At 43.0% G+C, this 21,208-nt stretch overlaps 1 protein-coding gene across 2 annotated transcripts in view; it reads right to left on the reverse strand.

Annotated features, from left to right (window-relative positions):
- The window catches only part of ANGEL1 (angel homolog 1), a 29,640-nt gene extending 8,432 nt beyond the window's left edge, over positions 1-21,208 (reverse strand). The window contains exons 1-9 of one of the 2 annotated variants that reach the window (XM_022576479.3): positions 21,045-21,204; positions 17,658-18,233; positions 16,515-16,741; positions 15,986-16,055; positions 14,950-15,383; positions 12,529-12,655; positions 12,110-12,220; positions 765-834; positions 76-239 (exon numbers count right to left, since the gene is read on the reverse strand). In XM_022576479.3, the coding sequence (XP_022432187.2) occupies positions 76-239; positions 765-834; positions 12,110-12,220; positions 12,529-12,655; positions 14,950-15,383; positions 15,986-16,055; positions 16,515-16,741; positions 17,658-18,233; positions 21,045-21,108 (1,843 nt within the window). In that variant the 5' untranslated portion in view covers positions 21,109-21,204. Of the gene's footprint in view, positions 1-75; positions 240-764; positions 835-12,109; positions 12,221-12,528; positions 12,656-14,949; positions 15,384-15,985; positions 16,056-16,514; positions 16,742-17,657; positions 18,234-21,044 lie in introns of both variants that reach the window. The other variant, XM_022576480.3, reaches the window with a different exon arrangement.

Genomic DNA, 21,208 nt, shown 5'->3' on the forward strand with positions numbered 1-21,208 from the left:
AAATGCCTGACCTACCATCAGTTCCCAGGGACTCTTGGGGGTGGCTTCTAGGAATCCAGGATCCACCAAGCTTACCAGCTCTGTTCCCATTCTCGCAGGACTCAGCTGAGAAGAAGATGTAATCTACTGTCATTCCAAGACCCAAGGGCATTGTGGTGACCTCTGGGCGGCCATGCCGGGGCAGGAAATGAGTATATACCGAGGTCAGGTGGAGGCAGTGCTGGATGGTGCCTACAGTCCTTCGGGGATGGAAGGGAAGATGTCAGTCAACAAACATTACTGAACTTTTCGCAAGGTCACTTCTCTGTGGGTTTTATCAAGTTTTTTAAGGGATGATCCCAAATAACTCAACCTCAGCAAATGCCTTCCCATGCTAATTAAGAGGCTGAGAGTCTTAGCTAAAATTAGCCTAGAAACAGACACATTTATATACAGTCCTGCTGGCATTTCTCACCCCCCACTCTCCTCTTGCTACCTGGTGAAGTATACGTAATGTACCCTTGTCCATGGGTCAGCCAGCTCTTCTGTGAGGCCTTACTCCCAAAGGAAAAGGGCAGGGGCTTTTCATCTGCAAGAACCTATGTGGGTCACCTCTGGCCTCTGCACACTAGTATGTCCCTCCATAAACTTAGCACACACAAGGGGAAGAGAGAGCTCAGCAAAATGTGTTCGCCCAAATCAGCCCCAGGAAAGCCAACAGGAATCTCTCTAATACACCTCGATGGGGTTGGAATGCAAGCAGAAGGGAACTGGAAGAAGATTACCTGGGGAAGTCAGGCTCAGGCTCAGATATGTCTTCCTCAACGACAGGCTCAGCCCAGCCAGCAGGTCGCTCTGTAGAAGACCGGAGAGAAAGGGTTTTATCAATCACAGACAGTGAAGCAGGGTTAGAACCTTGCACCCTGAAATCCCACTCAGATCCTTGACTGGATTGTTCCAGAAGGGAAAAGGGAAAGAGAAAAGGTGAGGAGAGGAAGAAAACAATGGACCAAAGTCAAGAACCTCAGGAAGCAGACAGACAGAGGTCTCTAACACAGACATCTCTTCCCTGGCTCAGCAACTTCTTAAAAAATTTAAATTCATTCTTTAGGTAATACAGTCACATGGTACAAAAATCAAAATGTAGAGAAAAATATCAGTGAAGAGGTTCCCTCCCACTCTGGGACCTTGCCACTCAATTCCTCTCTCCAGAGGCAACAAATGTTAACAAATTCCTGGTGTATTCCTCCAGAGATTTTCTATCACCCACCATCCATTGTGTGCATATATGTATCGGTGTATGTATGCGTATACATATGTATGCACACATACGTATCCGTACTTATACACACCTATATATGTACACACCCATACACAAAGAAAAAAGACACACATTACCAATATCAGGAGAGAAAGAGGGAATATTATTACAGATCTTACTGACATTAATAGGTATTATGAACTGAATGTTTGTCTCTCCCCAAAATATGTTGAAATCTTAACCCCCAGTGTGATGGCATTAGGAGGTGGGGCCTTTAGGAGGTAATTTGGCCTTGAGGGTGAAGCCCTCATGAACAGGATTAATGCCCTTATAAAAGGGATCCCAGAGAGCTGTCCTTTCTGCCATGTATGGATGCAACAGTAAGTTGGCAATCAGCAACCCAGAGGAGGGTTCTCACCGAAATTGGACCATGCTGGCACCCTGACCTTGAACTTCCAGCCTCCAGAACTGTGAGAAATAAATTTCTGTTGTTTATAAACTACTCAGGCTGTAGTGTTTTGTTATAACAACCCAAACTAAGAAAAAGGATAACAAGGATCAACAAAATTGACAAACCCTTAGCTAGACTGACCAAGAAAAAAAGAGAAAACTCAAATTACTAAAACCAGGAATGAAAGAGGGGGCCATCACAACCAACCTTAAGAAATAAAAAAATTATAGGGATACAATAAACAATTGTATACCAACAAATTAGATGACTTAGGTAAAATGGACAAATTCCTAAAAAGACAAAAACTACACAAACTGACTCAAGAAAAAGAAGAAAATCTGAATAGTTCTATAACAAAGAGACTGAATTAGCAATTTAAAAATTCTCACAAAGAAAAGCCCAGGCTCAGATAGCTTTACTAGTGAATTCTGCTAAACATTAAAAAAGTAATATGAATCCTTCACAAATACTTCCAAAATATAAAAGAGGGGACACTTCCCAACTCATGCTATGAGGTATTATTCTGATATCAAAACTAGACAAAAACGTCACAAAGAATGAAAACTACAGACTAATATCGCCTATGAATGTAGATGCAAAATGCCTCAACAATTACAGTTCTGTGATTTATAAGAAATGTATATTTGGTCATTCAGATGACCAAATATATATTTCTCATATATAGTCAGTCTTCATATACAGTCTTAGTCCACAGTTGCTGGTTCAAAGCTCCCCAAACCCTTAGAATTTCCTGAGTGTTGAGAGTGAGCAAGGTGCCTTTTGTTATGTTCATGAGGCAGTTTTGGAAAATAGCTAAGGTTGGGGGCTGGTTGCCAATGGAACCAACCATGTGATTAGAGGAACTTTCAGTCCCACCCTATGACCTCTAGGGAGCGGAGAGAGGTTGGAGGTGGAATCAATCACCAATGACTAAGGATTTAATAAATCACGCCCATGTAATGAAGCCTTCATAAAACCCCAAAAGGACAGGGTTTGGAAAGCTTCCACGTTGGTGAACTTATGGAGATTCGAGGGAGAATGGTGCACCCAGAGAGGGCATGGAAGCTCCACATCCCTTCCTACATACCTGCCCTATGCATCTCTTCTGTACAGCTGTTCCTGAGTTATATCCTTTTATAATAAACCAATGATCTAGCAAGTCAAATGTTTCTCTAAGTTCTGTGAACCACTCTAGCAAATTAATCTAACCCAAGGAAGGAGGGGATAGTGGGAACCTCTGATTTATAGCCAGTCGGTCAGAAGAAGCACAGGGAACAACCTGGTCTTTTGACAGGCGCCTGAAGTGTTGGAGGGGTGGGTCTTGTAGAACTGAGCCCTTAACCTGTGGAATCTGATGCTATCGCTGGGGAGACAGTGTCAGAATTGAGTTGAATTATTTGTTGGTGTTGGGGGAAACTCCTCCTCCCCCATGTTGGAAAACGAGTCTCAGAACAATATACTGGCAAACTAAATCCAGCAAAATAGAAAAATGACTATATACTATGACCAAATACGATTTATCCTAAAAATGTAAGGTTAACATCTGAAAATCAATTAATATAATACATCATATTAACAGAATACTGAAGAACAAAAACCACATGATTATCTGAATAGTCACAGAAAAAATATCTGACAAAATCCACTCCTTTATGACCAAAAAACAAACCCACAACACTTAAAAAACTAGGAATAAAAGAAAACTTCCTCAATCTGGTGAAGGGAATCCACAAAACACAAACAAATAAAAAGCAAACAAAAAAACCTCATGGCTAACATCATACTCAATGCTGAAAGACTGAAAACTTTACCCCCAAGATCAGGAATAAGACAAGAATATTCGCTGTCACCACTCAACACTGTAATGAGAGTTCTAGCCAGGACAATTATGGACCAAATAAAATGCATCCAAATTGGAATGGAAAAGAGTAATACTATTTCTATTTGCAAGGTGACATGATCTTATATATAGAAAATCCTAAGAAATGCACTAAGAAACTATTAGAACTAATAAATGAGTTTGAGGGACTTCCCTGGTGGTGCAGTGGTTAAGAATCTGCCTGCCAATGCAGGGGACACAGGTTCGAGCCCTGGTCGGGGAAGATCCCACATGCTGCGAAGCAACTAAGCCCATGTGCCACAACTACTGAGCCTGCGCTCTACAGCCCGAGAGCTGCAACTACGGAGCCCACGTGCCGCAACTACTGAGCCCACGTGCCACAAGTACTGAGCCCACGAGCCACAACTACTGAAGCCCGTGTGCCTAGAGCCCCTGCTCCACAACAAGAGAAGCCACCGCAATGAGAAGCCTGTGCACCACAACGAAGAGTAATCCCTGCTCATCTCCACTAGAGAAAGCCCACGTGCAGCAGTGGAGACCCAACACAGCCAAAAATAAATAAATAAATAAATTTATTCATTTAAAAAAATTGAGTTTGAAAGATTGCAAGATACAAGACTGATATACAAAAATTGCATCTCTATACACTAGCAATGAACAATCCAAAAATGAAATTCAGAAAATATTTCCATTTATAAAAGTAACAAAAGGAATTTTAAGTAGTTACAAATAAATTTTACAAAAGAAGTATAAGACACACTGAAAGCTATAAAACATGGAAAGAAATTAAAGATCTAAATAAATGGGAAAACTTCCATGTTCACTGATCGTAAGATAATACTGTTAAAATGGCGACACTTCCCAAACTGATCTACAGATCTGTAAATCCCTACCAAAATCCCAACTAACTTTTTTGCACAAATTGACGTGGTGATCCTAAAATCCACATAGAAATGTATAAGAGACCCAGAATAGCCAAAATAATCTTGAAAAACAACAATGAAGTTACAAGATTTACACTTCTCTATTTCAAACTTATACAAAGCTAAAATAATCAAGGCAGAGTGGTACCGGCATAAGGCTAGGCATATAGATGAACGGAATAGAACTGAGAGTCCAGAAACCCATACGACCACTGTTGATTTTTTACAAGGGGAGGGGTAAAGGGAAAATAACTGCTAATGAATATGGGATTCCTTTTGGGGGTGATGAAAATGTTGTAAAATTATATTGTGATGATGGTTCCACAACTCTGAATATACTAAAAGCCACTGATTTGTACACTTTAAATGGGTGAATTTTATGGTATGTGAATTCCACCTCAATAAAGTTATTTTTAAAAAAAGGTAAGAGAATGTTACGGACAACTTCATGCCAATAAATTTGTTAATTTATATGAAATGAAATATTCCTACATTTTCCCTGTTAAATTGTTTTCTTTTTGTTGCTATTATAAATAGGGTCTTCTTAAAATTACATCTTATAACAAATATATCATTATTTTATTATATGAATACTACTGATTTCTGTATATTAATATTCTGCCCAGATACTTTCCAGAATTAATGCTAATAATAGTTGTTAGGTGATTCTCTTGGATAACCAGTTATATAACCATATTAACAGCAAGTAATAGTTTACCCCCTCCTTTCCATTGTTTACTTCTATTTTCTTGTCTATATTTCTATGTTCTATTTCTAATTCTGTGGCTGGTGTCTCTCACAGTTGAATGACAGTAGTCATCCCTATCTTGTTCCCAACTTTGACAGGAATGCTACTAGATTGTCTTCTTTAAGCAAGATGCTCATTTTTGGATTGAGATGAATGCTTTTGTTTTTTTTCTTTTTCAGGCATCTGGCGGCTCCACGCCCCTTCCTCCATGGTGCACCAAAGCGCTGACTGACCAAGATAAATGTATTTTAAGGGTATAAGGAATTATCTATTTTTTCCTTAAGAAGGTTCTTTTTAAAAGAATCTGGAATAGATGTTGAATTTTAACAAATGTCTCTGACATCTACAGGATGACATGCATTTCTATTTTTTAATAGATTTCATATATTTATTAGCATGATAAATACATTAATAGATTTCCCAATACTGAACTACCTTCATATTTCTGATAAACTCTATTTGGGCATAGTATATTGCTCTTGAAATGTGATGTTAGATTCTGTTTCCTGATCTTCTATGTACATTTTTTAAGCATCAATATTCATAAGTGGAGAATATTAAGGTCTGTAATTTTCTTTTCCTGTGTAACTGTTGTCAGGTGTTGGTTTCAAATACTTCTTTTGTAAAAACAACTTGGCCCCCTTCTGCTGTGCTCTTTAACAATTTAAACAGTAATGGAATTACAAGTTCTTTAAAGGTTTGATGATGTTCTATCAACATGAACATGGTGTTTTTGTGGGACTGTATCTCTGAGAACTTTCACTATTTTTTCACCCTGTGGTAATCTATTTATGTTACGTCTCTCTTTCACAATCAGTTTTAGTAAATTACATTTTCTAAAATTAACATAGGCCATCTAAGTTTTCAATTTCTTTTGCACTCAGTTGAGAAAAGAACCCCCTTATAATCCTCTTAATTCTTCTGCATCTGAATACTTTTACTTGCTCCTCCCCAGCCCCCTTAAATAGGTTAGCTAATCTGACAGCTGTTTTTCACCCAAAAAACCGATTTTTAGAGCTTATTAGTCCTACTGTTTTTCTGTTCTCTAAATTATTTTCATTTTCATCTTCTGCTTTCTTTCAGCTTGTTCTCTTTTCTAACTTGGGGGATACTTAATTTACTTACTTTAATCTTTTCTTATCAATATAATTCTCTGATTCAAGATATTCTATATAATTCTATGAATTTTCCACTGAACGCTATTTTAGCTATATACCACATATATATGGTATTTTCATTATTGTTATTTTCTACACACTCTGCAGTTTGTTTAAATTTCATCTTTGACCCAAAAGTTGTTTGAAATTTTTTAAACGTCCAGATGATAGCATTCTTTTAACTTCTATTTTTAATGCATGTGTGATCACAGAAAGTTGGCTATTCTATTTCTACTGTTTGAAATTTACTGATTTTTTTTGTGGTAGTCTAATATATGGCCAATTCTCAGGAATTTCCTGTGGATATTTTAAAAGATGTCTTTGCTCTGCTTTCAGTGCTCAGAGTTTGATATGTATCCATCAGATTTACCATACAACATGTTATTTAAGTCTTCTATATTCTCCGTTATTTTTTATCTACTTGAACTATTGTGAACTGAGAAAGATGAATTAAAACCTTCAACCATTAGTTATGTTCTGACTATTATTCCTGTTAAATACTGCAGTTTCACTTTGTGATGACTGATGTGATGTTATTTGGAACATAAATGTTCCTAACACTAATATCTTCATTTTGAATCAGAAAAATCACAGTGACCAGCAGGATATTGAAAATGGTTTTCTCTTCAGCAAGAGGCAAGCTAATTTAGGCTTCTGAATCATGTAAGAGGTCAGGAATCAGAGGTACCATTACTCCAGAAAAGAGGTGGGAGGTGAAAATCAAAACTGGCACAATGAACTCACCAGTCAATTAGAACCATCCCTCACACAGAGCCATTACGTTTTCATGTCTCATTCCTAAATGTGAATGGACACCTGATGGAATCTTTGGGAACAAACAGTGGGGTAGGAAGAAACTAACTCTTAATTAAAAGAACCTTGGAAGGAACAGATGGAATTTTAAAAATTATCATCCTCAGTAGTAGAAAGGCAATTTGCATTCATTAAAAAAAAAAATGGTATAAAAAAAGAAGGAACTTTTAAAAGGAGATTTGGAAATTCAAAATATAATGGCAGGGCTTCCCTGGTGGCACAGTGGTTGAGAATCTGCCTGCCAATGCAGGGGACACGGGTTCGAGCCCTGGTCTGGGAAGGTCCCACATGCCACGGAGCAACTAGGCCCCTGAGCCACACTACTGAGCCTGCGCGTCTGGAGCCTGTGCTCCGCAACAAGAGAAGCCGCGACAGTGAGAGGCCCGCGCACCCCGATGAAGAGTGGCCCCCGCTCGCCGCAACTAGAGAAAGCCCTCGCACAGAAATAAAGACCCAACACAGCCAAAAATAAATAAATAAATAAATATATATATATATATATATATATATATATATATATATATAAAATGGCAGAAATTTAAAATCACTAGAAGGAATGAACAAGCTGAGAGCATCTCACAGATGGTAGATTCTAATATCCAATTAACAGTAATTCCAAAAAGAGAAAGCAGAAGATAGGAAATTATTGAAGAAATATTACCAGCAAAATTATGTGACTTGAAATAAATTAGTTTCCATTTGAAAGGGCCGTGGAGTATCCAAAATAATGAATTAAACCAACACCCTGAGTAGGGTAAACCATCATGAGATTTCAGAAATCAAGGGATTAGAGATAAGAACCAGAAAGTCTCAGAGAGGCAAAATAGGTGATATACAAAGAAAGGATCAAGAATCAAAATGGCAGCAGACTTCTCATTAGCAATGCCGGAACCTGCAAGACAATGGACTGATTTCCAAACTAGACATTTACACTTGGCAAATTTTCATATTAGTGTGAGGATAAAAAAAATCAAGTCTTGGGCTTCCCTGGTGGCGCAGTGGTTGAGAGTCCGCCTGCCGATGCAGGGGACGTGGGTTCGTGCCCCGGTCCGGGAAGATCCCACATGCCGCGGAGCGGCTGGGCCCGTGAGCCATGGCCGCTGAGCCTGCACGTCCGGAGCCTGTGCTCTGCAACGGGAGAGGCCACGACAGTGAGAGGCCCGCTTACCGCAAAAAAAAAAAAAAAAATCAAGTCTTTTTTTAGTACATGAAAAGAAAAACAAAAAAGAAAGAAAGAAAACTGCTTCTCTCAACACCAGGTTCTACCCATGCAGCACTATGTACAAACGGCACTGCTCCAGCAGTTACATGGGACTCAAGGCCTCTGCCTGTCCCACCAGGCCACATGAGCACATGGGCCACACTGCCTCTACCCGAGCTGCAACATCTTCCTGGACCATTCAGCACTGGCAGCAGCCAAGCAAGTAAGTTCTTCTGCAAGTGTACTTGGGAAGAGGATAATAAGTTGTGCAGGGATGGGCCAGTGGAGGAGCTGGATTCAGAACTTTCCTGGTTCAAAAACTGATCAGATAGCCTTTCCTCTGTGGCCATCTGGTCAGTTTGTTAATAATAGTTTACGGAAGTCATTTATTAGCGACTGTTTTTTCCTAGAATGCACTTAATTGGGCACATGGTTTATTTTTACATGTTAAAAGACCTGAAGCTCTGGAGATAAATGGAAATGTGCAAGTGCTCATAAAAAAGAAAACAGAGTAACCCCTTTCAGTGTCTTTAAGAACCATACTGGAAAGAATAAACCACTAATAATTAAAAATATTTACAAGAGGGGGACTTAAAATTTAGATTCCCATCTTATGAATTATTCCTTCACAAAGGGAGTTGGGGAGAGTGAGAATCACATTTTTTTTTTATTATACAACTTGTGTGATGTAGAACACTCCAGCACAATGCAACGTCAACTTGTTGGAAAGTTAGACCATCACTCCCCAGCACTGTAGCTACTTTGGCAATTCAGATGCTTCCCATTAAAGTCAGTGTCACAGTCAACTTGGCAAGTTTGAATGTCTACAGTTGAGGTGGATGACTCTGGTATTGGACTGGAAATATTATTTGTTAGCACATCTAAACAAATCCTCTAGAAAAAAAGATCACACACTATGATCTCCTTGTACTGCACCTGAAGTCTTTCTACTCATGGTCTAAAACTGGTAGTAGGTTTTTAGATTTGGAGTCCTTAAAAGAGATTCATCAGGACCCTATTCGGCCCTGGGTGGGGATACTAAACAAACGGAAGGGTACGTTCACAGTATGTGGAGGATGGGTGTGTTTACCCAAATTTAATCTCAATTTTGAAAATACTGCTATTATTGGGTACTGTTAGTGAACTGGATATTTTCCCCCATATAATGATTCTACTTACAAAGTGATTGTCAGTGTATTTTAAAGGTTCTTATTTTGTTATTAAATTGAAATGCTTATTTTATGCTTCGAGTACAGTACTGATTTTTTTAAAATAACCTATTCTTAACATGGAATTACCTATGTGGGATCCTACTACTGTTTAACTTTAGGATTTTGTATTCTTTTTTTTTTTTTGGCGGTACGTGGGCCTGTCACTGTTGTGGCCTCTCCTGTTGCGGGACGCGCAGGCTCAGCGGCCATGGCTCACGGGCCCAGCCGCTCCGCAGCATGTGAGATCTTCCCAGACCAGGGCACGAACCCATGTCCCCTGCATCAGCAGGCGGACTCTCAACCACTGTGCCACCAGGGAAGCCCAGGATTTTGTATTCTTAAAACATTGAGCCACTGCTTCCCTGCCTGAGCCCAACTGATCCAAGCACTTATCCCAGTTCCTAGCACACGCCAGTCGCTCTATGCATGGTGGCCACCACTATTATTATTGCTATCACCACAGTTGTAATAATACACTAGCTTTGCAATTAAAAAGAACAAACAAACAAAAAAAACAAGCCATTGAAATGTTCACTGCTCTTTGCAAAATGCCAATTCAAGTTAAATTCCTTCAAGAAAAAAATGAATTCATTGCTTACCACCAGTCCTTTTACTATAGTTTTTTCAGTCATTGCTTGGTTGTCTTAAGTTTCTTAAGTTTCTTGGTTGTCTAGCAGTTTCTTCATGAAAGGCTTTGGGTTGAGTATAAAATTTTTGACCATACCGCCTTTCTTTGAAACCTTGCTCTCCTGTGTTCCAGAGTCGAATGTTAATGTTAAGAAATCTGAAGCCTACCTGATTATTTTTACCTTTAAAAATAGCCCAATTATTTTGGTTCTGCCCAAACGATTCTTTTATCTTTGACTTCTGTTAACTTCACTAAGATGTCTTACTGTTGACTCTCCTATGTCATTTTTTACTGAGACATGGTATATCCTTCTCAATGTGGAGAGTCAGATCTCTTGATTTTGGGAAAATCTTCCCTGAATCATACCTTTAAATATTCCCTTTGTGCTATTATACTGGATTTCTTCTTTGTGAACTCGAACTATGTGTATGTTGAATCTCTTTAACTTCCACTACTGTTATTTTCTTTCTAGTGCTTTTTATCCTTCCTGGCCTCTGCTTCTTGCCTTGTTTTCAGCAGTGCCTATTCTCTCTTGGACTGCTTCTAATTTTGTATTATGTGATTCTTAAATTTTTTATTCCACTTTTTTCCTGAGCTCTGCAGTTTACATTTCATCTACTGATGTCTTGCCATGTGCTTGAACTTATTTTATAAAAGCAATTATTTTATTTTTGCACTCTTATGTTATAAAGACAATTGCTTAATTTTTTTTATTCATGGGAAAATAATCATAACGTTCATATGCTCCATGGCAACAATTTTCATCTTCGAAGTATTCTTTATCTGCCTTTTACTTTTCCTGCTCTTCCACCTCTTTTTCTTATAGTATTTTAGTACAGATCTCACGCTGGCTCCTTTTGGGCAGCCCAGCTTGGAATTAGTTGAGGTTTTTATGTACAAGCTATTGGTACAAAGCTTATACAAGCGAAGACCTGGGTACGCATTCCAAGTAACAGGCATTTTTCCTTATGACGCAGGGTTGTGTGTGAGTCCTGTTCATCTTTACTTCCCCCTAGCCAAAAGAAATATGCAGTTTAAGTATTACACCTCCCCCCACCACTTAAACAGACTGCTTCGTGCAAATTTGGCTTGATTCCTTGATCAGTCTTTCCTCTACTGCCTCTTTGGACCAAAAGAGGTTCAGACAATATCCTTTCACAACCTGTGCATCTTATTCTTGTTGATGAAACAAGGGATTTTGACTTCGTGCCTCGGGGTACGCTCCTCACCTTGGAGAAAGGCACCCTGCTGGTTCTTTTGGAGATCCATATGGCCCCACAGACCAGTCTCTCCATACCTGCTCCAGCACCCCTGCATGACCTCCAGTGCTTCTTGCAACCATTCCACCTGTGCTGTGGTTCATGATTTCAAATATCTTCAGGTGTCCTAGCTTTCTCAAAGATGGAGTTTGCATTTCTCTTTTTCATTCTCCTTGTTGCTTTGGAGTGTTTTCAGAGACAAGAAGGTGAGAACATCAAGCATACTCTGATACTTACAATCTGGAAGTTCTCAGTAGGAGTAACTTGTTATTACATCCAGGAGTACTGTCACCTTATGATTTTCAAAGCCCCATCAAGTGTATTTTCTCTCTTAAACATGCTGTATACATGCTAGTTATTAGCAACTTAATACTAAAAAGCTTGCGGCTTACTCAAGGTCTCAGAGCTAGTTAGAACCCAGGTCTCTTGATTCCTGGTCCATGTTCTGAACACATTGCACATGGCCGGTGAACTCCACTGACCTTCCTCCTAAGCATACTTATTACCAGAAGCTGATCTCTAAGAATTATACCTAGAAAAGACTAAGAAACCACATAACTGACAAATATCAGAGGTGCAGAGGAAAGAGGACCAAGCTTAGTTGGAACAAGTCAGGGAACAAGCTTAGTTCCCATTACCTGGCTTAGTATCTGTCACTCCTTCCATAAGAACCAGTCCTACAGGTCGCTGACAGGCGATGCTGCAGAAGCGGAAACGTAGCAGGAAGTCTCGGCTATACTTACGTTTCTCTGTAAACCAGGAAAAGCCATAGAGTGAAAGACAGGAAGAGAAGCCACATGCTGAGACTTCCTTAATACCAAGAAGCTTACAAGTAGGGACACAGAGGAAGTCTGGCTCTGAAGACAAGGAGATTTTCCAATGGCTATGATTTAAAGTTGTCCATTTCATTGGGTGACCATGAGGAGGACAATGAAAAAAACAAAGGAACGTGCTAAGAGAATTGAGGGAATTACACTTTCTCTTGTCACTGAGGTGCCAGCTTTCTCCCAAAATGGGCATGGAGGGACAACCAACCAAGAATGTGGCATGTGCTCACCTGATCTCTTGGGGTGACAGGAGGTGACATACTGACAGCAATCAGTGATGCCCAGGGAGCTGGGCCATAGTGGGGCCTGCAGCTTCCTCTGATAAAGCTGATGGGAGAAGTCTTCCTGTCCAGATACCTACAAGGAAAGAGCAGATGGGAATAAGGAATCTGAGATGGAAAAAGGAAATAGCCCATGTTTTGGGACATGCAGACAAACATACACACACACACACACACACACACACATAGTCACATACTATGTACGTAACACAAGCAAAACACATAAGTCTCAGGGGAAAGTTAAAAATAAGGAGCTATTTAAAACCATTATTTTATTTTTTTTACTAGAAACACTGAAATATCCATGAGACGGGAATAAGGGGTTAAGAGAGTGAGGTATGCGAATCAAAGAGAACAGAACTATATGAACATATGGTCCCTAAATTTCAGCTCAGAAACATCTACACTACTCTGCCCAGGGAATGTCAACTTCCAGGGGCTTTAATTTGCAGCGGGAAAAGGTTTATCCTGATCTTTGGATCTTCTGGATCAAAGTCTAGCATCTTAAGCCTATTACTGGGAAACCACGGGGTCAAACCAAATGGGAAATTCACCAAAGCACTTTACCGTATCTACGTCACCATCCTCGGTCAAAGCCAATGAGCAGCCTGGGAACGGACAGAACGTAGTAGGGGAAACATTCGGCAACATCAGTCATCTGCATATCTCCAACGTGTGTAGCAAAACCCCCTTTATTTCATTTAACAACAACAAATATTTGAATGCCAACTATGTGCAAAACACCAGCTAAGTGCTGGGGAGAGAGCAGTGACAGACACAATCTCTCTACCCCTCAAGGACATACATTTTCAGTATGCCATCAGAAGTAAAACACACCTTCATTTAACGGCCATTTACTAACTGTGTGACTTTGGGCAAGTTAGTTAACTCTCTTGGGTTCGACATGCTCTACTATTGAATGGGATAATAATACCACATACAATTAAGAATCCTGGTAACCATAACTATTACCAATTACTGACTGCTTCCTTTGAAGCAGAAACTGGAAAACACTGTGTGCATTATTTTATGTAATCCACCAAAGAAAACCCTCTGAAGTAGGTCCCATTATATCCCCAGTGTATGATGAGGCAAATGGGGCTTACGGAAGTGAAGTAACTTGCCCAAGGTGGCAGAGCAGGCATCTGAACGCAGGACTATCTGGCTTCAAAATGGTGCTCTTAATCACTATGCTTAACGGCAGCTGTCACGTGGTAGGCACTTAGTAAATTCTTCTTCCCATTCCCTGAGCCCCTTGATAACAGCAGCTTCCTGGCAGGATAATGCCTTTCTCTGCGCATGTAGCAACCAGGACATCGCTGGCACTTGAGTAACCTCATTAAAATAAAAGCCCAAAGTGCTCAACAATAATTCAGTCATTTTATGTCTTTTCTCTCCTGTGCCTTGCCAAAAGTTAAGCAACAAATTGGATCAGCAGGGGCAAAAGAGAGGAACAAGGAGATTAAGTGACATGTAAAGAAATCAGCACAAGCTGAATGCTCCTCAGTAGAGCTAAATAAACTACAATAAAACTATAAGATACCTAGGTTATAAACATTCAGCAGTTAAAAGGAATGAGACAGATACATATGTACATTGTTGAGTGAAAAAAAACAAGCTACAAAATGAAATATACATAATATATCACATTTATAAACACACACAGTACATTATATACCAGCTGTTAGAAGCAATCACAGCATAGTATTGGAGGGCAAGAGCTCTGGGGCCAGACTACCTGGTTACAAATCCTGGCTCCACCACTCACTACCTGCAAAAACTAGAGTAAGCAAATTGCCTAACTTCTCTACACCTTAGCTTTTTCATTTATAAAATGGAAGGAATGATGGAAATTATGAAAATTAATGAGTTAATACATGTATAGTGCTTAAAATAGCACCTGGCACACAGTAAGTGCTTAATAAATGTAGATTATAATTACATCATCACAACAGCTTAGATACTACTGCAAATGCATAGAAAATGACCTGGAAGAACACCACCAAACTTTGAACAGTTATTACTTGACTCTAAGTGGAGACGTGGGAAATGTAGGTAATAAAGGGGGCTTTGGTCTTATTTTAAAATGTCTGAATCCTTAAAGGGATGCACTTGTGTACTTACATGCACTTACATATATACTTATGTACTTGTAAATTAAACATAAGTTAATGATAAAAACTGAAAGGATTCCAATATACCAAAGGCACTCCTAACTTCCAGGCTTGGGTACCAGATATCAACAGAACAAGAAAAAGCCAGAGGAAGCCAGAACAGGTGTAACTGAGGTCCCTGCCACAGAAGCAACACCAGATGCCAACACCAAAATCTCTCCCTAAGCCAACCCCACAGTGGCCTCTCCCATTTCACCTTCCAGGCCGGCATCCCATGGTACTGGAGTTCTCCATCCCTGATGAAGTTGTAAAGAGGTGAATCAGGGACAGAATTCAGGTCCCCACACAAGATGATGGGGCAGTGGCTGCCATCTGACAACCTGGCCACCTTGTCCACTTCAGCCAAGAAAATGGCCATCTGGGCTAGCTTGACATCACCCCGACGTGGGTTGTACAGGACGTGAGTATTTGCCACACATAAGGGGGCCACTGAGACTTGCCCCAGGCCTTCTGGGACTAGTGGCTGCAGCAGCAACACTAAGCCCACATTGTCCCGATTGAGGAGCTCCAAGCCAGGCCGAAAGTACTCCACAGGGCTGGCGCAGAGCAGACGGAATCGCGTGGGCTTGTAGCAGACAGCACAGCCATCTGTCTTACACCCGGTCCTCCTCTTGTAGAAACAGGTAAAGCCTGCAAGGAACACCCCACCAAGGAGATGGGTAAGAGTCCTTGAAGATGGGTTAGGGTCCCTCTACCCAGTGGCAGTAGCCCAGGCATGTGTGCCTAATGCATTGCTCCTGCAGTTCAATAAGGGGAGTCCTTGCCCTTGCCAATTCCTTGGTTCTGCAGAGGCTCCCTTACAGTTGTAACCAGATGACTGAGTGGCTAGAAGGGGAAGGAGGGACAGAAGGGTATGAAGCAATAACCTGACAGGAAAAGCATGGACTCTAGGGTCAGACAAGCTGGAGTCCAGGCTCCACAACCTATGAGTTTCATATTTATAGCTTTGTGACCTTGAGCTAGTCACACAAATTTTCTGAACCTCAGTTTCTGCACTGTAAAATGGGGATAATAATATTCAGCCTCACAGGGTTGGTTACTTCAAGGATTAAATGGAAATATATGTCAGAATTGCTTTAAAACTTCAGGACTCTCCTCACCCACACAAAGAAGCTAGCTCACAGATGAGACTGAGGGTTTACTGAGATGAAAGAAAGATACAGTGCATTCAGGAGAGAGCAGACAGGGCTGTAGGAAGAAAGACTGGCAAACGTGCCAGGGAGCGGCATTACCCATCATTCTCAGAGAGGGCTCCAGCTGCTGCCAGTAATGGTCTTCCTGGACTTCCTGGAGACACAAGATCTGGGAAATGACAAGGAATCCAATCACTCCAGAGTAATGGAGGGCCCTGGAGTACGACTCCCACCCCAGGAGCAGGCACTGAAGCCACATGGGAAGCTGCTGTGGGTCTCAGGCTGGGTCACACTGAAACTTCCCCTGGTGCTGACTCTTCCCTGATAGCCACTACCAGCAAGAACAGGCCCAGAGTTAAGCTGAGATCAGATACATGCGCTGGATCTTCCTGCTCCTTGAATCCCTCACGTCTCCCTGCCTGCACAAAGGTGCTAGAAAGTGTGCACCCACGGACAGTCTTCTTAGCATCTGCCCCAAACTCATTACACCAGGCAGGCAAGCACCAGTCCTAGGCAGGAGGCCAATCATATGAACAACTGTGGGGTTCAATTCATTTTCTAAGAGCATTGGGAAACAGCCAGGGTCCAGAGCAAATGCAGGATGGCATATCTCCCCATCTTCACTCACATCGGGATCCCAGTGCTGGAATTCCTGCATGAGATTCGCAAAGCGGTAGTTCCAACTGAGGATGTCTGGATGGCAATGCAGATAGAGCTCTGAGCTCTGCTGCATCAGGTCCTGAGCCAGGATGTTATAGGACATCAGAGTGAACTGGAACTGAGGGCCATCCCCCGCCTCCAGGCCCTGAGCATCTGGCTGAGTGGAGAAATCCTCCCATTCTCGCCACAAGATTTCTGCAAAGGTGGCGGGAAGAAGAGGTCCATGGTAAGTCCATGTGATTCACAGGGCCCACCATCTCCACTCCTGACTCCATGATACTGTGACGAGTTCCTTTTTTCATTTTCCCTGTCATTCATCCCTTTCTGTGGTGATTTGAACAACACTCTAAGGACATTCTCAGACGAGACAATAAACTCCACAAAGCCTAAGATAATCTTGGCCTGTTCATCACTGTATCCCTAGTACCTAGCATACTACCTGGCACCTAGTACAAGTTCACTAAATATGGCCAACAATTTCTCACTTCTCATAAATCCATGGGTCTCTGGGGAACCACTCAGATGTATGTGCTTAATAGTCATCTGAGATTAAAGACATTTCTAGAGTAATCTCAGCCTTGGGTGTTTTCTGACCTCTAAACCTGAAAATGCCTACAGAGCCAGAAACCATAATGTGTCTCCCATGTGCCCTCGAGCAGGGAGCTGCAGAGTGGATTTCAAACCTATGTGAGCCACAGCACTCATTCTCCAAAGTTTAATGGAAGCCCGATATATAACACAGATAAAAATGGAGTTATCCTGGTTGAGGCAGAGAGTGGAGCCCTGAGAGCTCTCCACCGCTACCCCAGGTCACCTCCAGAGAACCAATAATGTAGAGAATCAGAGCTATGGTCTGCTTTCAGTTCTGCCACTACCTAGCTATGTGACTTTAGGCATGTCTTGCTACCTCTCTGTGCCGTGATCACTTCATCTGAAAGGCCACGGGGCTGGATGAAATGCTCTCTAAGGCCCCTCTGGATCTGCCACTGCAGGAGTCTCAGAAAAACAGAATGCAGCAGCAGAGCTCCACACAAGAGAACTTTAGCAGTGACTGTGTGCACATCCGAGACAACCTGCTGCCCCGGCTCACCCAGCCGGTTGTCAGACTCACCATGATATGGGATTTCCACTGGGGGAGGCTGCAACTGCCCCAGGCCCTCAAAGGGCCAGATGGGAGCCTCTTCCTGGGGCACAGGCTCCGGTGCTATGCTCCAGGCCACCACTGCGGGGTCCTCTTCCCACTGCTCTGCAGCCAGGGCACCCACTGGGAGGACAGCACAGTCTGCATACTGGGGGCCAGTCTGCACCGGGACTTCTGCCCACATTGGGCCCTCGACCTCTGGCAGTGGCTCCTCTCCTAGCACCTCAGGGAAAGGCTCCTCCAGGTTCTCAGCTGCCCACAGGTCACTCAGCTGCCTGCTAGACCACTTGTCTTCTGAAGCAGCATCCTGTTCTCCAGGATTATCCATCAGGTGCGCCAGGCTGCTCTCGGCTACTCCCTTATCTACAAGCAGACCCTCGCTCACAGTTGACAGTGCCTGGCTTGACCCTTCTTCTTGCCACTGCTGCAGCAGGCCCTCACACTCCTCCTGGTCGGGGCCCCGAGGGGCCATGGCAAAGTCGCCGTCTACCCGGGGGGACGAGCTCTTCGCCAGGAAGGCATTTTTTCGACATGTGAAGAAAGCATCTAAGAAGAAAGCCAAGATACCATGTTATAAGATGACAGCATCACCCAACCCATGCTCTTCTCCCAACTTCTAATAAGTCTCATACAAGCAAGAATCATGTCCACCTTGCTCATCACTGTACCATCACTGAGCCTATTTTAGTGCCTGGAACATCATCACCATCAGATCAGAGTGCTTACTATGTGCCAGGCACTGTTCTAAATGCTCTACAAGTATTAACTAATTCATATGGTAGGGATCTGATAAATATTCAGTGTGTGAATGAAAGAATGGCCATCCGACATAATCTAGGACAGAGATGGTCACACACAACCACACTCCTTTTATCTGGAGGTTAAGATTCCTATTAACATCAACTCTCTGGTTCTAAGAGCCGTATCACACTGGAACCAGCACTTGACCATGAGTCAGAACTGTGGGTTATGGCCTAGCACTGAAATTAACAAAGCTATGTGACCTCGGACAATGGCCCTAGTGAGATGGACTCACTCTTGACTGTAAAATGAGGACAAGGGAAGTTTGAACTAGATAATCCCCAAGAGCTTTTCTAGTTCTATAAATCCACTAATCTATGAATGCATTCTAAAAGAAAAAGGCCTAAAGTAGACAAAAAGGGTGTCTCAAAATCTGTACAATCTCTCTCTTAGCAAAGGCCCTGGGTCCTCTTCTCAAATCTATTTATTCTACTCATAAATCTTCACAGACTTCATTATCATCTTTCCCATTCCATAGTACTCTAGCGGCTGTAAATCAGAAGGTGCCAACAACTGACAGCAAGAGACAGCTGCCACCTCTCTGCTACGGCAGCCACAGTGACAGCCAACAGGCAAAAAGCAGGTGGGAAAAACTATAAAATTGGAGCCCCCAAAATCCAAGCACAGTATTTTGGTGCAAACAAAACCTCCCCCCACCAACACACACTAAGTCACTTATTTTTAGCATAGGACAAGTGACATGTAGGATGATGACCCTCAATCACCAGAGATTTATTTTATCAGCTCTTTTTTTTAAAAGGCAAGAAAAACTTCAAAATGGTTCAAACGTTGAAAGACACTATCTTATTTAGGGTCTATGTGGATTTACGTCCCTCAAACCCGTGGTTTTTCAACCAGGGGTGATTTTGCCCTCAGGGAACATTTCTGCATTGTCTGGAGACAGTGGTCGTCACAACTGTGGGGATGCTACACTGGCATCTAGTGGTTATAGGATGAAGATACCGCTGAATATCCTACAGTGCAAGAGACACCTCCACAATGAACTGTCCAGGCCCAGACGTCAACAGTACTGAGACTGGGAAACCCTGCTCTAAACCCATGGGCTGGGTTGCTGGCCTTAGTCTCAGGAACTTATTAATTCCCTGCCCTTTGAAACATCCTCTATGTGTATCGCATGGCAGAAGTTCTTTGATTTATACGTGTGAGGTTATTAGTTTTCAAACTCAGCAGGTTTTGGTTGGTGGTGGTGGTTTGTTTTTCAGCAGCAGAATTCTTTTATTAAAAGAAAATCTGTAGGAACCAAATGTACAGATACAAACGGGACTACTTTAATAGGTGTGTGCAAGTGGGTGGGGGGAGGCGGCCCTTCCTCTGACATACCTAAAACTCTGACTACTGGTCTAGAAACCTCTGGACTAGTATATGTCACTACGGCTGCCATTATGGACACTGGCAGAGCTCCAGAAATGACAGCAACATGGTTAGAAGAATATGCATTAGTTCTCTGAAAACAATGACTTCTGTGGAGTTCCTCATTTCTGAGAAGTATGTACACACAAGACATTCCCGAATTGAGTGCCTACTGCATTCTGGGCAGTATGCTAGCACTAGATACAGTGAGCAAAACAGACATGGCCCTGCCCTCCTGGAGCCCGCATTCTAGTGGCAGATACAAACATACACATACATACATTAAATGTTTTATATGAAATATATAGGAACAGAAATTACACACACACACATATTGTGTAAAGTTCCAGAAAGGAAAAGCACAGAATGCACACAGTTGGACATCTTATTTCTAAAAGTCCTTCTTGGTCTGTCCTGCCCCCTAAAATGCCAGAGAAAAGTCTGGGGGTTCTGTGGGATCTCCCAGAGGAACTGATGGTCTCATAAGAGCCTCGGGAACGTCAAAGACCAGGAGTGGGGAGCGCAGGCAGATCATGGCAAAGTTAAACAATAACTCTTCTCTAAGTACCCGCTGGGCATTGCCTCCACCCCATTACATCTCTAAACGCACGGGACATTGCTTCAAAGCCGAAGTTTCAATGTGTCTCTGGATTCTGAGCATCCGTTTTTTCAACCAGACTCCGCTGAGAGGCGGCTGGGAAAGGTGAGTGTGGAGTTGACCCAGGGGAAAAACAGGTACGTCTATGTCTTCAGTCCACAGATCCGCCCCCAGGGCCGACTGGCCCCTGTCCACAGAGAATTCGGACATTAGCCTAGGCCCCGAGCGGCCAACCCTCCCCGACCCCCAGGGCAGTGACTCAGCGGGACCGGAACCTCTCCGCAACCCCGGGGCCAGAGAAGGGCAGCTCTGGCCCCTCCCCAAGCCGCCTCACGTTAACTGTGGCCCGACACCTCCAGGTCACAGGGGTGAGGAGGGGCCCGCCCACGACGCTCGCCGGCCAGGCCCGGGCCTCGTTTAGTCCAGGACAGGCACGGCGGGGCCGACGGCCGCCTCCCCACACCTTGGCACTGCCGGGGGAAAGTGGTCGTGAGGCCGTCCGCGACGCACGCCGCCCCAGGCCCCGCGGGGCCCCGCCGAGGCAGGCCCGGGCCTGGCACCCGCCCGTCAGGACACAGGGCCGGTACCTGAGAGGGCGCGGAAAAGGCGCGCGGCCGGCAGCAGCAGGTAACACAGGCACGACGCGATCATGGCCAGCCGCCTGCGCCCGCTCCCGCGCCCGCTCCAGTGCCCGCCTCCCTTCCTCGCCGCCGCCCGCCAGGTCTCCCTCCGTTCGGCCCCGGCCCCGCCC

The sequence above is a fragment of the Delphinapterus leucas genome, chromosome 2, assembly GCF_059928025.1.
Source record: "Delphinapterus leucas isolate spDelLeu-1000000601 "Yukka" chromosome 2, BTC_Dleu_Yukka2, whole genome shotgun sequence".
In the NCBI taxonomy this organism is placed as follows: domain Eukaryota; kingdom Metazoa; phylum Chordata; class Mammalia; order Artiodactyla; family Monodontidae; genus Delphinapterus; species Delphinapterus leucas.